A 14598-nucleotide genomic window follows, 5' to 3' on the forward strand; every position below is an offset into this window, starting at 1 on the left:
GGTGGTGTTTATTTTTCATACAAAGAAATAAAATTCGATTTGCTCGATTAAATAATTAAACAAACATGTATGCTTTAGAAGATTTCCCATGGTTAACCTTCTAGGGTGGAGTTGGGAAAGCTGAAGAGCATTTGGCTTTGACGGCCTTTATAACCATTGCCATGCAAGAGGCCTTGGGGGTTTTCAGTGACTCTAAGTCTTCTGAGGTGGTAAGAAGCTTGCTTTTCTTTTATTCTTTTATTGTTAAATTTTTACATGCATTTGTTTTGTGCTGGCACAGAGATTCCTAAGTATGGCATTGGTCTCATCATCACTACTGAGGCTGCATTTCCACTGTGGCACAACCCTTACGCTTCTTGGGCCAGATTCAACTCGAATTTCTGTTGGGAGAAATACAGTCACACACCCCAGTGGCAACAAGTCTGCTGAGCTGGCGCAGTGCAAAACAACCACAACCTTTCCTCCACTGTGGGGAGACTACAGATCCCCAAAAGCACATAGTGCAGGCCAATGTGGCTGGAGGACACATTGATTCAATGCATCCCCTTGGCTGCCTCTACTAGCAAGTTTCTTTGAAGCCCCTCACAGATTTTAAAGCTACCCTCCCCAGGTCAGAGCCAGAGGGAAGGCAGGTGACAGCATCACTACTTGCTCTCCTTGGGGTGAACCTTTTCAAAAGTGCAAGAGGAACAGTGGGCCCAGGGAAATGTGATTTTACACCAGTTGGGAGAACCAGGCCATTGGCAGTGGCGTGCTTATGGTACTTTGTTTTTCTATAGCTCCTGCCATCTGAGGATCTAACATTTAAATGAATCAGTCCTCACAATGCCCCTGTGAGGATGGACGTGCTGTTATTCATTAAAGAGATGGGTAAACGTAGAAACCAGCACTATAAATACTGTTACAAAATGAAGCCAGGACTAAAAGCCATGTTCTTTGAGCTTCAAACACAATAATTATTCTGTAATCCATGGTGAGATAATAAAATCATGGTTCTAGGTGGAAGCAGGAACAGAGGAATATAGTAATTGCCAGACTGAACAGTGGCCAGCACTAGATGCTTCAGTGGAAGGTGCAAGAAACCTCCTAACTCTAATAATTAGAGACTGGCTTAACCCTTGAACCATAAAGTTTAATCTCTCTCCCAACTCCTATGTTAGAATCAACTATTATACCTCTGTATAGTCTTGTTATCCATATTGCGGCCCAATCCATTTTTGAATCTTGCTATATATTTGGCTACAGTGACATCCTGTGGCAATGAGTTCCACAGTTTAATTAGGCATTGTGTGAAAATGTATTTCTTTTAATTTGTCTTGAATTTGACCCTAGTAATAATAATTAATAGCCCCAGATCCTGAGGTCCCCACTCAGGCAAACTCCCAGTTTTGTCTGAGAAAGGACTAAGTAAAAATTCAGTAATAAACTCAGGATTTGTCTAAACAATGCTGTTTAGCACTTATCCATCACTTTACAAACTCAGTGCATTGGACAAACATTCATCTTGAAGTATCTTGTTATTGTACACATTACTGCCTGCATCGTCTTTGAAGCCTTCCTCTCCCAGAAAACTAGGATCTGGTGCCACAACCATTGCAATCAGATGCTAAAGGTGCCTTCTCTTCTCCCCCAAAATCAGCTGTACGTGGCATGGAGTCTCTGATGAGAATTTTGTAGTCCTTGTAAATGGAGCAATTGCAACTCAAATAGCCCATCTATTTTAGCATAGGCCGGCCAGTGCTCATATCAGAAATCATTTTATTCCCTGCCAAAATCTTCAACAAATATAATTGTTTTGCATTATTCTTAACCACAGTTATTAGGATCACCTCACTCCCATTTGATTTAATTTAGAAATAGCTGCATTGTGTTGCTATAATTCAATGAATTGTAACAACTCAAATTAGTGTTACCTTTGCATTGGTTTTGTACCACTCTCCAAACTGATTCATTTTTATTTCCACAGAAACAAGGCATTGAAAAAGCTGTCGCTTACGTGGATGGACAACTCTCACCTCAGCTGAACTTCTACTCAGTTGCAATCTCTGCCTATGCTCTGGCTCTTGTGAAAGACAATAGCTCAGAAGCCAAATGGGCAGAACAGATTTTAAGAGAAATTTCTACACTCGATGCAGGTACTAATAATTATTCTTACACTGATGATTCCATTTATAAAGCACTCTTCCCAGTCAAAGTCCTTGGGTGCTGTTGCAACATAATTAAAAACAAGATCAGGTGCAATAAGGCCAACATGATTAAATGTAGGTAGTATGCAGATTATTAACTCTAGACCTATTGGAGTAATAATTCTACCTTTAAGCTATCCCCAGAAACATTCTTAGCACTGCACTCTGTTGGCATTGCATACATTGTGATCAGTACTCTATAACAACTGTATCAGTACATTGTGATCAATACGCTATAATGGCTGAGATAGGTCAAAACTCTGTTAGAAATTTGGCTTTTTTATAACCTTTGCTTCCTATATTTATTTATGTATATCGTCAGAGTGGTGGTGGCTGTGTCTCTTGGGTGGAATCATTACTATGAAATAAGTTACCTATATTTTCTACATTGAGCTAATTTGAAGTAATTTTTGGAAAATACCTTCCCTGGATTGATTCAAGACTGAGTAATTGTTTCAGCAACGCAACAGCGCTACTGGGGAAATGGTAAAGATGCAGTTTCTATAGAAGCTACCGCTTACGCACTACTTCAGACGTTACTCCAGAAGGATATCAAGTATGCAGAACCTATTGCTACGTGGTTAACAGAAAAAAGGAAATATGGTGGCGGATACTGTTCTACACAAGTATGTGGCTTTCAGGCTCAATGGAGTTGGGGGCGAAGTACTGTAAAAAAACCCTTACATGTCCAATAAATATGGAAAGATAAATATTTCTATGGGTCCAACTAGGCAGCCGTTTACAGCAGTTCAGGATCATAATGTTATGGGGTGAAACTGGATTTTCCATTGGTAGAAAGTTGCTTATTTCGATTTGAAGCCCACAATGAACCAAGTCCTGAGGTCCCTAAGTAAACATCTGAGAATTTGGCCCTAGGAAAGGAACAATAAGGGTTAGTGAGGGTTCCATGACTTTAATGGAGCTATGAAGATTTATACCCGCTGGGGATCTGGTCCAAAATGTGGATAGAAAAATCTGGAAAATAAGGTGAATGAATTGAGGGGGTGAGCGGACACATGGAGACTTCAAAGAGTGAAGCTCAAAGGAACAGAGATCTAAAAAGGAGAGATCTGAATGAGGAGTTACTTACAAGGAGAGGCATGTGACTAGAGCACTTTGCTATTGCCAAATGACTCCAGTGTGGCTAGTGTTCATTTGTATTTCAATCTCACACAGGATACAGTGGTGGCCCTGGAAGCTTTGTCGCAGTATAGCATACAAATTATAGAAAGTGATCCCACCATTCTGAATCTTGCATTAAACCTACCTGGAAGGCACAAAAAGCACTATTTTAACGTGAATAGTAACAATGTCCAGATTCAGGAAGAACTACAGGTACTCAACCCTTTATTGTTCTAAGTTGTGATATTTCCTAGTTTGCAAACAGAAGGAATGTTTTCATTTCTCAGCAACCTTGATGTACTTTGGTTGCAGCCATTTTTCTGTGTAATAACAATATTTAGCACTTATAGGCACCTTTCTGCCTCTCCCAGATGTTCACATTGCTGCTTTTCCTCCAATGGGAAGGACCACTGCGGTCCTCTGTCCATTCAGGGTCATCTTAGGGGAGTGAAGGGGCAAGATATGTCCTTTGCTCTGACTCACAATGCAGTGGGGCCTAGAAAAATGCTCCCTACTCCTGCTGCAGGGATCACTTTAGTGAGGTAGGAGAAGACATGCCCCATAGTTCCTTGAATGACAGTTAGAGAACTGTTACAACCCTGCACTAGAGAGGAGGAACCCCTACAGTCCCTCACTCATGGCAAAAGGTGAACACCTTCTAACATGGTGCAGGTTGCCCAGATCCCAGACAACAAGCAAGACTCTCAGGGATCACAGGAAAAAGACAATGAGTGAAGAATGGCCAAAGTGCTAAATGTCTACTGTTTGGTTTGGTTTGCAGTTTGACCTCGGAAGCAAAGTTGAAGTGACGGTAAAGGGCAAAGGAAATGGGACGCTGAGTGTAAGATGGATCTTGGAAACTTATAAGTTTCATTTGATTTTTCTCTTTCAAAAAGAAAACGGTACTAATTCACATCTGTAGGCGCCTGCCCACCATCACTTCCAATCACACACAGTGCAGGAAGGAACATCGGCAGCCTCATGCCTTCCTAGATCCTACCTAACAGTAACTAAGCGAAGCAAAGCAATCAATACCCCATACTGCCTGAGACCCTGTCTTTATGCACCCCTGTCCTCCCCCAAATCCCTGGAAAATAGATGCAGAGTACCCTGAAGGTCACAGATTTTGCCTGTTTTGGACCCAGCTGCAGGGAAAAATTCCAAAGTCTATGGAGCCTCATGGAGAACAGCCTGATAGCTGTTTATTACACTGAAATTACTTCAGTTTGCACACCTCCATGGAGTGCAGCTGGTAGATGGCGGGGAGGGGGTCTTTGAAGAGGGTAGGTCCCAGGCCCTTTAGGTCTTTGAATATTGCATGTCGGTCTGTCGTTGTTGTATCCAATACAGTCATCAGGAGATAATCTGATAGCTATAACTACACTATGAGCTATGGGTGTGATTCCCCTGCTCATGCACACAGACTTGTGATAGCTCTCATTGAAGCTATCACAAGCATCACAAGCAGGGTAGCTGTGATAGCACAGATAGCTGCATCAGAGGCATGGCTGAGTGGGACCAAGTACAAACCTGCCTGAAACTAGTTTCTGTGGAATCTCTCTCACTCTCCCTAATCATATGTAACTTCCGGTATGTGCAGAATCACATGCATTGCTGCAGACCTGGTTGGTTAAATTCTTTGTTATTTAAAGGAGCTTTTAGGGTGTTCTCTCTGTTTTTCAGATACAAAAAATATATTATTCTGTTGCGATGGAGAATACCACATGTAATGACTTGATTCTGAAAGTTGAAATGGAAGGGAACGTCAAATATTCAAGTAAGTGAAAAGAAAACAGAGCATCTGTTTTTAATGGTGGCAAATTTGACGAGACCCTGGGAGTATCCGATGACTTTTTAGCTGATTAGATTGGGAAAAGAGAAAGATATATACTATAGTGCCTTCAGGACAATTTGTATTTTTATTACATGTAGGGTGTTTAACTGGTAATATTTTAAGAATTGTTTTATAAGACCCCACGTGACTTTTTGGAGGGTGCTTAATAAATATACTTACGTTATTATTAGTAGTTATTACTCGAGAGCAAGGATGGCCTTCTTGGCCAAATGACTTAATATCTCTGTGTATCATGGTTCCTGCCCAAAAAGAGTTAATATTTCCTGTGTCTGTCTTTTAGCTATTTACTATACTGAAATTACTTCAGTTGGAGTACCTCCACTGAGTGCTGTCTGTCTTTTCTCCTTTCTGTCTTTTCTCCTTAGATTGTAAGCTCTTTGGGGCAGGAATTGCCTTTGTGTATTTACAAGCGGGGCCCCAATCTCAGCTGGGACCTCTAGGTGCTACTTTCATACAAATTAAAAATAATGGTGATTATTGAGGGCATTTATTTCAAGCTTTAATTTAAAAGACACATGAGATAATGAGACTGAGGAAAATGAAGTTTCTAAAAGCAGTGGAGGAGGCAGGAATCAGCGCTGATTCCTCACAAAGTGCAAAGAGGAGAGCAATCAGCAGGCTTTTCATCCCAGTCTGCCGGTGTCTGATTGTGTCTGACACCTCCAGGTGCTCTGGACGCTGAGGAAGAGGACTATGATTATGAGGCGGACTATGCTACGGAAACCAGAAGAGATGAGCCCATGAGCCAGATAGAATGGTTTGACATCCGCAATAGAAGGAAAAGAGAGGTGCCTGTTCCCGGTAAAACAGAATCATTACGATACAAAGTCTGTGTCAGGTAGGTTTGGGACTAGGTTAACTTTATTAGTGAGATTACACACTTTTGGTTAGGAAGTCTTGGTCTTATACATCTTTCTGCCATCTGTTGTCTTTCTGGAAGCACACATTCAAATCCTGGCATGGTGGCTCAGCTCTTTGTCTTCCTAGACAGTAAAGCTGATTTCCATGCAGTGTATGGGGTATGGGCCATTCACACAAGATCTTAAACACCAAGCTCCTTTCTGCTCTGCATAACATTAAAGAATAGTTTGTCTGTCTGTTTGTTTGTTTTAATGGAAGATTTTGCCCCAGTGTTCTTGGTCAAAAATTTACTCCTGCCTTATAGCCACACAGTTGTGTTGTATGCCAACTATTCACCTGGCTGCTGCTCTATACCCCAGAGGTGGTTGCACTTCAGCAGATGTAAACAACAGAAACTCAATGAACTACACTCAAGAGGAGGGGAACCTCAGTGATAATAGTGTAGTTTGCAGATTATGGAGTGTTGGCGTGTGCCCTGTGTGAGTAACCTCCCTCTCCCTGTGGATGTCACATATTCTCCCCTGCTCCCTTGCACTCTTTAATGCCCTGGAAAAGAGCTGGTCCATTTACTACTGGTTGGCGGTGCTGTTGTGTGGAGAGCAGAGGGGAAGGTCGGGCTCTCAGTGCCCCTGGCTCTGTTGGAACCATGGGAATGAAGAGAAACTGGTAGTTGGGTAGTAGAGGCACTGGATCCCAATGGGTGAGAAGGGCCTTTATTAAGGCTGCTGTTTCACTCTCCTCCTGTGCAATGATGGCTTTTAAGCAGTGGCAGCTAACAGTTTTAGGCAGGACTTTGTAACTTGCTTTTGTTCTGTATGTGTGTCAATGGGAGGTGAGGTGCAAGGTGAGTGAGGTAATATCTTTTATTGGACCAGCTTCTGTTGATGACAGAGACAGGTTTTTGAGTCACACAGGTCTGACCTGAAGAAGAGCTCTGTGTGGCTTGAAAGCTTGTCTTTCTCACTAGCAGAAGTTGGTCCAATAAACGATGTTACCACACCCACCTTGTCTCTCTAATATCCTGGGACCCACATGGCTACAACAACCCTGCATACAATAATGGGAGGTGAAGGCATTTAGTACCTCATGGGATCAAGATACAATAAGGGGCACTTTGAAAGTGCCCATCAGTGTTGCATTTTGGGTGCTAGGCTGCTCATTGAAGTCCTCCTGTAGCTGCTGTGTTGGAGCCTCCTACAGGAATATGTGAATATGCTCATTAACTATGGATAAGGCTGTGTGTCTGTCATGGAGGTCATGGATTCCATGACTTTGTGACCTCTATGATTTCTGCAGAGGCCGGTGCAGCCCTGGGCCAGCAGCACCAGCCGCTGCTGGGGCCGTTTAGTTGTGGGAGACGGATCAGAGCTGGGGCAGGGGGTTGGGGTGCGGGGAGGCTCTTACCTCAGGGTAGTGGGGGGGCCAATGGTTCCCAGCCAGTGGGAGCTGTGGAGCCAGAGCTTGTGGCAGGGGCAGTGCATGCAGCCCCCCTGGCTTTCCCTCCCCCTAGGAGCTGCAGGGACATGAGGAGGCAGGTAGGGAGCCTACCCGCCCCAACAACCCTCCACCCCGGCAACAGCAGGGGTCCTGGGCTGCACACCACCACCTGCCCCCACAGCACCAGTGGGGGTCCTGTGCCATCCCCCCAGCACCCCCTGTGTCCCCAGACCACGCCCCCCAGAGCACTTGCAGCCCCCAGCCCAAGTTTTAGTCAGGGGTACATAGTACAAGTCATGCACAATCACGGGCCATGAATTTTTGTTTACTGCCCCTGACTTCTACTAAAAATACCCATGACTAAAATGTAGCATTAGCTATGGACACTTGGGGAAGTGGCTGCTGTGACTGCTAGGGTTGTTTGGTAATGTCTGACTGAACACCCTGAGGGGAGGCAACTGCCACTTGATTTATTGATCATATGGAAGAGCTACTCCAGTAAATTAGCAGCTGCAATGGGGATAAAGGTACCTACCCCAGCTGTCCCATTCATAATGCTGCACTGCTTTTTAGAGAGGTGCTGCCACCTCCTCTGTAGCCCCAGGCCAGCCATAGTGAGTAAAGAAGATGGCTACTACCACTCTAGTTTGCAGGGAGGGGATGTCTTGTTGTTTGCTAATCAAGAAGCTGGAAAGGGCAGAGCTGGCAGAACATAGCGTCCTATACAGAATAGGGTTACAGCTGCCATTTTGCTTGCTCCCACAGTTAGGCTAGGGCCGCCAGAGAGCGCATGGCAGTGGCCTTCCTGAGAACCCCCATTTCAGAGGAGCCAGGTGGTGGTAACAACCATTCTAACAGGCCAACTGCCTTGCTGGAATCTGGCTCTTCCACTGCCACTCGTAGAGCCTTGGGAGCAGTGACCACCTGGTCTAGCTACCCCCAGGGAATAGCAGCATCAAGAGTGGGAGGAGGACTAGGACTCACCTGGTTCCAGGGCCAGTGGCAATGAGTGATGTGAGACTCCTTCAGTGGCTCTTAGGGTGTGTGATAATATCTGCATTGTCCTCCCCAGCACAGTGTACTGCATATTTGCAATCCAGTGTGTATTTAAGGGGTTGTGGTTTACCACAGCATGAATTATCAAAGAGCCACTGTCATTTGTAAAGCACATTGGACAGCGTCTGATGAGAGGCACTGTGTAAACGTAACATACCATCATCATCATCTCTGGCTTCTTGGGGATGGCTCAACAAAAATAATCTAACTCCGAAGAATTTGGGAAAGGAGCGGAATTAAAGTGCATTAGAAAAGTACAACAGATCTTTGGATATTTATGAATTTAGTCCCTAGACATAAATTTAAGCTATTTACTTTCCTAGGTAGATAAGTTTAAATAAATGGCTGCTAGGGAAACTTTGGATTGTATTCATTGGCAATGGGAATCATAATTTGTTTCATCAACACCAGGCAGGAATGGCCAAGCTCTTCAGATGACCCTCTTTATAACAAAATTTAAATGTACAATGTAGAGAGACAAGGTGGGGAAGGTAATATCTTTTATTGGACCAACTTCCATTAGTGAGAGAGACAAGGTTACACAGAAAGCTTGTCTCTCTCATCGATGGAATTTGGTCCAGTAAAAGATATTACCTCACCCACCTAGTGTTTCTAATGTCCTGAGACTGACATGGCGACAGCAACACTGCATACGTTGTACAATGTAAGCATTTACTGACAGCAATTTTCCCTAACAGGTCTGCAGGTCCCAATATACCAAAGATGTCTCTAGTTGATCTCTCACTTTTAAGTGGCTTGGAACCTGACACAGCTGAACTTGAGCAGGTGAGGAGCATTTCTTTCACTGACATCTGTAATTTAATTTATTATTTTTGCACTGTTCTTTGGGAGTCTGTGTTTATCAGAAGAGTAAAAAGGTTGGGTTTTAGCCCCACTTCTCTCAAAAGTTTGAATAATTAACAAGAAACTGAGAATCGGGACAGACATTTTCATTATGGAAAGAGTTAGGGCTGTTGATCAGTCGCAGTTAACTCATGCGAATAACTAAAAAAAATGTAATCACTGTTTTAAAAATTGTGATTAATTGCAGTTTTAATTGCACTGTTAAAACTATAGAATTGAAATGTATTAACTATTTTTGGATGTTTTTCTACATTTTCAAATATATTGATTTAAATTACAACACAGAATACAAAGTGTACAGTGCTCACTTTAGATTATTTTATTATTTTTTATTTCAAATATTTGCACTGTAAATATGATCAACAAAAGAATATACAACACATTGCAAGGTATTTATGTGCCAGATGCACTAAAGATTCATATGTCCCTTCATGCTTCAACCACCATTCCAGAGGACATGGGTACATGCTGATGACATGTTGAGCAGAGCAGTCCGACTCATGTTGATTTTCATCATCTGAGTCAGATGCCACCAGCAGAAGATTGATTTTCTTTTTTGGTGGTTCGGGTTCTGTAGTTTGAGTGTTGCTCTTTTAAAATTTCTGAAAGCATTCCCCACACCTTGCCCCTCTCCGATTTTGGAAGGCACTTCAGATTCTTAAACCTGGGGTCGAGCGTTGAGTTATTTTTAGAAATCTCACATTGGAACCTTCTTTGCATTTTGTCAAATCTGCTGTGAAAGTGTTCTGAAAATGAACATGCGTTGAGTCATCATCCAAGACACCTATACCATGTAATATATGGCAGAATGCAGGTAAAACAGAGCAGGACACATAAAATTCTCCCCCAAGGAGTTCAGTCACAAATGTAATAATTAACTGATTTTTTTAACGAGCGTCATCAGCATGGAAGCATGTCCTCTGGAATGGTGGCCGAAGCATGAAGGGGCATACAAATGTTTAGTGTAGCTGGCATGTAAATATCTTGCAACGCCAGCTACAACAGTGCCATGTGAATGCCTGTTCTCACTTTCAGGTGACATTGTAAATAAGAAACAGGCAGCAGTATCTCCTGTAAATGCAAACAAACCTGTTTGTCTTAGCGATTGGCTGAACAAGAAGTAGGACTGAGTGGACTTGTAGGCTCTAAAGTTTTACATTGTTTTGGTTTGGAGTGCAGTTCTGTAACAAAAAAAAATCTACATTTGTAAGTTACACTTTCACAATAAGGAGATTGCACTATGGTACGTGTATGAGGTGAACTGAAAAATACTATTTCTTTTATCATTTTTACAGTGCAAATATTATAAATCAAAAATAATATAAAGTGAGCACTGTACACTTTCTATTCTATGTTGTAATAGAAATCAATATATTTAAAATGTAGAAAAACATCCACAATATTTAATAAATGTCAATTGGTATTCTATTGTTTAACAGTGCGATTAATCACAATTAATTTTTTAAAATCACAATTAATATTTGAGTTAATTACGATTAACTGACAGCCTTAGGTATGTGAGCTGCAAATTGCACCATTAGCTCACATAGTTTAGATGTACCCTTAGTTAGGGATTGATTGCTTTTGTCTGATGACTACTGGATTTGTCTTACTAGACTTTTTTTTTAAAAATAGTCCCTGGCTGGATATGGTGTTTGGCTGTTTGAGTCAACTCAAATCTTAACTTTTTGTACTCTTTTGTATTATGACCATTAGATTCTCACAATATGTCCTTCATAAATGGATTTAATAAATAAAATACAATAAAAATGAGCAAACAGTCCCTCCATATACTCATCCAGAAAATTGCCTAAGTCCTCCACCACATAAAAGGAACAGCAGACCAAAGAATGAGTCTGTTCATTCTAAGGAAGAATCAACCAGTCCAGTACTATACCCAACTAGGCAGTTTAAAACAGCCAGCATAAGCCAAAACCGATTTTAAATCCAGGTAAAAATGATGTTTCTGTTTTTCAAGTTGGTAAAGTCTGCAGACCAATACATCGACCACTTTGAATACAAAGAAGGAAAGGTTTTGCTCTACTTTGGAGAGGTGAGTGAATCCTGTATGACTTTTCCAACTTCCGTCAGGTGATATTATGAAGAAGAGAGAGTTTGTTCACAGGCATATCTTTTAAATCTGTATATTGCTGGTACTGCTGATGAGATCAATGTAGTCCACCCAGACACAGGACAGCAGTGCACCATCATGTATTGATTAGAGGACATACCCATTCTTTTCCAAAAGTATCTTTAGGCCTTTGTAATACCCAGAAAGATTAATACCATGTTCTAGACCAGGACTTTGGAACAAAGTAGTCACAGAGCCCCTAATGAATCCATTCAAGCCAGAATAATTGCTAATATTTGTGAGGCCCCAGGGCCCGAATCCTGCAAAGCAATTATGCATGTGCATAACTTCAGGCATGAGAGTAATTCCATTACAGATAGTGTGTTTCCACATGTGTAAAGTTAAATATGTGCTTTGCTGGATCAGGGCCCATGACAAGAGAGATGTACAGGGACATCCTCAAATTATCTGCCTTCTGGGTACCTACAATGCCCCTGACGTGCCTGTGGCATCACTTCACATGGTGACTGCCTCCTTCAGCCATTTAAGATACTTCACATCCTTAAGTGATACGCAAGCACAGATGCCACTAGCACGTGATTTACGCAGAAGGTAGCAGCAAGAAAAGAAATTAAGGACAAGGGCCAAACTAGAGGAGAAAAAAAATTAGATATGTTAGTGCTGCTATGGCTGACAAAGTGGCTGTGTTTATGTGGGGATCATAAATAAATGTAACATATGTAAATAAACTGTAACAGGGTCAGCACCCACCTCTTGTGCATGCCCCCTTTTCTCTGGCCAATAATGCCTGCAAACACAGTTCTTTTCATGGGGGGGAGAGGGAGCACCCACCTCTCATGGATGATCCCCTTTCTCTTGGTTAGGTGTGAGCCTGCTTTTGTTTTTTGTTCTTTCAATGGGGTGCCACCCACCTCTCTCACAAGCACCACCCCTCCCCCAGCCAGTGGTTCTCTCAGCTGGTCTTCAGCAGCTTAGCCCTCCAGCTGAGCCACCCATGCTCCCCCCGCTTCCAGGGTATACAGTCCTGAGTTCTTATCACTGCCCTGGTATGGGGCCATAGCTCTTAGGCTTCTTCCCAGAGGCACTGCCTTCTTCATATATGCAGCCAGGGCCCATCTCCGTACCCTCAACTGGTGTCCATTTCAGCAGCCCTCCCTGGGCTCAGTCTGCTACCAGACCAGCAGGGCACATCTCAGTACCCTTGTCTGGTCTGGCCAGGTTTTGTGCTCAGTCCCCAGGCTCAGCCTGCTCGCAATGACCTTTTGACAGCTCTGCTGCTCTTCTATCCATCCAGCCAGGCACCCAGTCTTTGGCAGCCTTCGCTGGGCTCTGTTCTGTCTGGTGAGCTCTCTGCAGTGAGCTATCCACAGTCCAGCCACACACCTGGTCCTCCCTTATCAAGCTCCATGCAGCCACTGAAGGCTCTGCTCTGCTGCTCGCCTTTTATCTGGCCCTTCTGGCCCCTTATTAGTGGCTCTAGCAGCCCCTCTGATTGGCCACTCTTCTGCAGCCACTCTAGGCTGCCTAGACTAGAGGACTTCTCGCCGCTCTATTCTGGGACAGGGTGATGCAGGACCACAAGGCCTCCAACAGGGGGCCTCCGGACCTAGTCCACCCTGCCACAGGCCCTGTGCAGTTACCTAGTTAACACAGGTCTAAAGCTGTCCCTTAGTTCTATAAAAGAACCAGTGTATACTGGCACAGGGCACTTTGGGATGTTAGGGCCTGATTCAGGAAAGCCTTTAAGCCTCCATTCCTGTTCAGGATGACTTCAGTGGGACTTAATCACATGCTTAAAAGAAAGCAAGAGCTCTGATGATTAGGGATACTTTCCTGAGCGAGGATCTCAGAAAGAGAAGACCATCAATGCTGAACACAGCCAATAAACCTGCTTATTCTTTAATAGCAAGTCTTTAGCATATTGAGTCAAAGCTCCCAATAACCTGGGAAGGAACAACCTTATGCACTTGTGGCTGAAGCAGCCAGTTAATTCAGCCATGCGGTCAGAAAAAAAAGTGGTCAGCAGATCCAACGCTATAGGCACAAATAAATTGGGGAGTGGTTGGGGAGCATTAATTCTCTTTTTGTAACAAATGTTGTTCCTGTTTGCTTTTTTTCTGCAGCTCAGTAATGGATCTGAACCAGACTGTGTGTTGTTCGGGGCTAAGCAAATCAATCCCATGGGTCTCGTACAGCCAGCAAACGCCATCATTTATGATTTTTACAACCCTGGTAAGCTGACCCAGCAGTATAGAAAAAATGAACATGAAACTATTTAGAAAGGGCAAGAGGCCAAGACTGAATTTTTCCCTTCTGTCCGTTGAGAGGAAACCCTAGTATATTGGAATGTGATGTGTGAATCAATGTATTTTTTTTACACTGCATAATGAAAAGACTCCCCTCTGAATAATGATTGGTAATGTCACAGTGAGAGCACACTTTAACAGAGATCTTTTAAAGAAGTGATCTCCTGGTTTGCATTGATTGCCGGGGACTGAAAATTCATATTTTTACTTGTATGAGGTTTTTAAGTGAACTTTTCATGCTTGTGTAAGATGGATCTCCACAGATCACATAGAGCACAAGCAGCAGTAAACCAAGCTTCCCCAAATTTGTCCCTGGGATCAACTCTAAGGACAAAGGCCCAGATTCTCAAAGGTATTTTGGTGCCTTATTCAATCCATTAAACGGGAGTTAGATTTCTAAATACCTTTGAGGATCTGGGCCAAAGAGACTAGTTCAGTCTCTATGTTGATTCAAACTTTGGCCTCTGATGGTACTGTTAGCACGGTGATCACGTAGTGCCATACATGGTGGTGGTATTTGCAGTGTGGATCGTTATCGACTAGAAAATGTTTAATTGATGAATTTGCATCAGAACTTTTTTTTTCAAGAAACAGTAAATGTTTTACAGAATGTTTTCCCCTTTAAGCTTTCCATTGTGGCTCTGTCCACCACTGCACTTTGTTTATTAGACCACATTTTTTCCTTTAAAACATCCAACCCCCAAACCAGCTAAGTCCTCCAAATCCTAGGCTTCTTAGAAGTCCTTTTATAGAAAGGAGACACTTCAGCTGCAAAATATTATATGCCTTCCAGTAGAATCTAGAGTCCCCAATCAGGAT

The 14598-nt window shown here is 42.8% G+C and overlaps 1 protein-coding gene across 1 annotated transcript in view; it reads left to right on the forward strand.

Moving 5' to 3' along the window:
* Positions 1-14598, forward strand: part of LOC125635981 (complement C4-like) — a 92869-nt gene that overhangs the window by 63789 nt on the left and 14482 nt on the right. Inside the window, exons 27-36 of the mRNA XM_075125639.1 lie at positions 105-209; positions 1967-2135; positions 2646-2812; positions 3363-3521; positions 4090-4149; positions 4992-5085; positions 5830-6001; positions 9216-9303; positions 11360-11434; positions 13597-13705. Coding sequence (XP_074981740.1) covers positions 105-209; positions 1967-2135; positions 2646-2812; positions 3363-3521; positions 4090-4149; positions 4992-5085; positions 5830-6001; positions 9216-9303; positions 11360-11434; positions 13597-13705 — 1198 coding nt within the window. The remainder of the gene's footprint in view (positions 1-104; positions 210-1966; positions 2136-2645; positions 2813-3362; positions 3522-4089; positions 4150-4991; positions 5086-5829; positions 6002-9215; positions 9304-11359; positions 11435-13596; positions 13706-14598) is intronic.

The sequence above is a fragment of the Caretta caretta genome, chromosome 1, assembly GCF_965140235.1.
Source record: "Caretta caretta isolate rCarCar2 chromosome 1, rCarCar1.hap1, whole genome shotgun sequence".
Lineage (NCBI taxonomy): Eukaryota > Metazoa > Chordata > Testudines > Cheloniidae > Caretta > Caretta caretta.